This window comes from Austrofundulus limnaeus, unplaced genomic scaffold, assembly GCF_001266775.1.
Source record: "Austrofundulus limnaeus strain Quisiro unplaced genomic scaffold, Austrofundulus_limnaeus-1.0 Scaffold9565, whole genome shotgun sequence".
Classification (NCBI taxonomy): Eukaryota; Metazoa; Chordata; class Actinopteri; order Cyprinodontiformes; family Rivulidae; genus Austrofundulus; species Austrofundulus limnaeus.
Genome location: NW_013961967.1, coordinates 1 through 486, shown reverse-complemented (window position 1 = coordinate 486; position 486 = coordinate 1). Strand labels below are relative to the sequence as shown.

Genomic DNA, 486 nt, shown 5'->3' with positions numbered 1-486 from the left:
TCCAAAGCCTTGGACATCCACTGAACAATCCACTTGGACTATTTCCAAGTGGATTGTTCAGTGGATGTCCAAGGCTTTGGAGACGAACGAGTGACGTTGTCCTCAGTGGCTCTAATAAAAGTCCAGCTTGGTCCATGGAAGTTTGAACACGCTGTCTACGTGTCACCGTGGGAATCAATTCCATTTTTGGTTGGCCACGACCTCGTGAACAGGTTCAGACCTGTGGTGGACCACAGCACAAAGACAGCCTGGACTACAGTTAAACGACCACTGCCAATCATTTTCCCACCTGAGTGGGACACAGATTGCTATGTGAATCAGACTGAAAACACAGCTGATCACAAGCATGAGGACGAGGCATCGGGGCCCAAGCCCCCAGCCACAGCTGAAAGTACTGAAGAGCAACCAGTGGAACTGGCTCTGATCCAAGATGATCCAGCCTGCCTCTGTGAGCTGAGTCAATCAGCCAACACAGAACATTACCTG

At 50.2% G+C, this 486-nt stretch overlaps 1 protein-coding gene across 1 annotated transcript; it reads left to right on the top strand.

The window, feature by feature from the left end:
• Positions 1-43: 43 nt before the first annotated feature.
• On the top strand, positions 44-485 carry LOC106512645 (uncharacterized; the record flags this gene model as incomplete). The annotated part of the gene is given in 1 exon segment (XM_014001221.1): positions 44-485. A coding segment is annotated over 1 exon segment (442 nt), but the record flags the coding sequence as incomplete, so codon positions are not given.
• Between the last annotated feature and the right edge of the window lies 1 nt (position 486).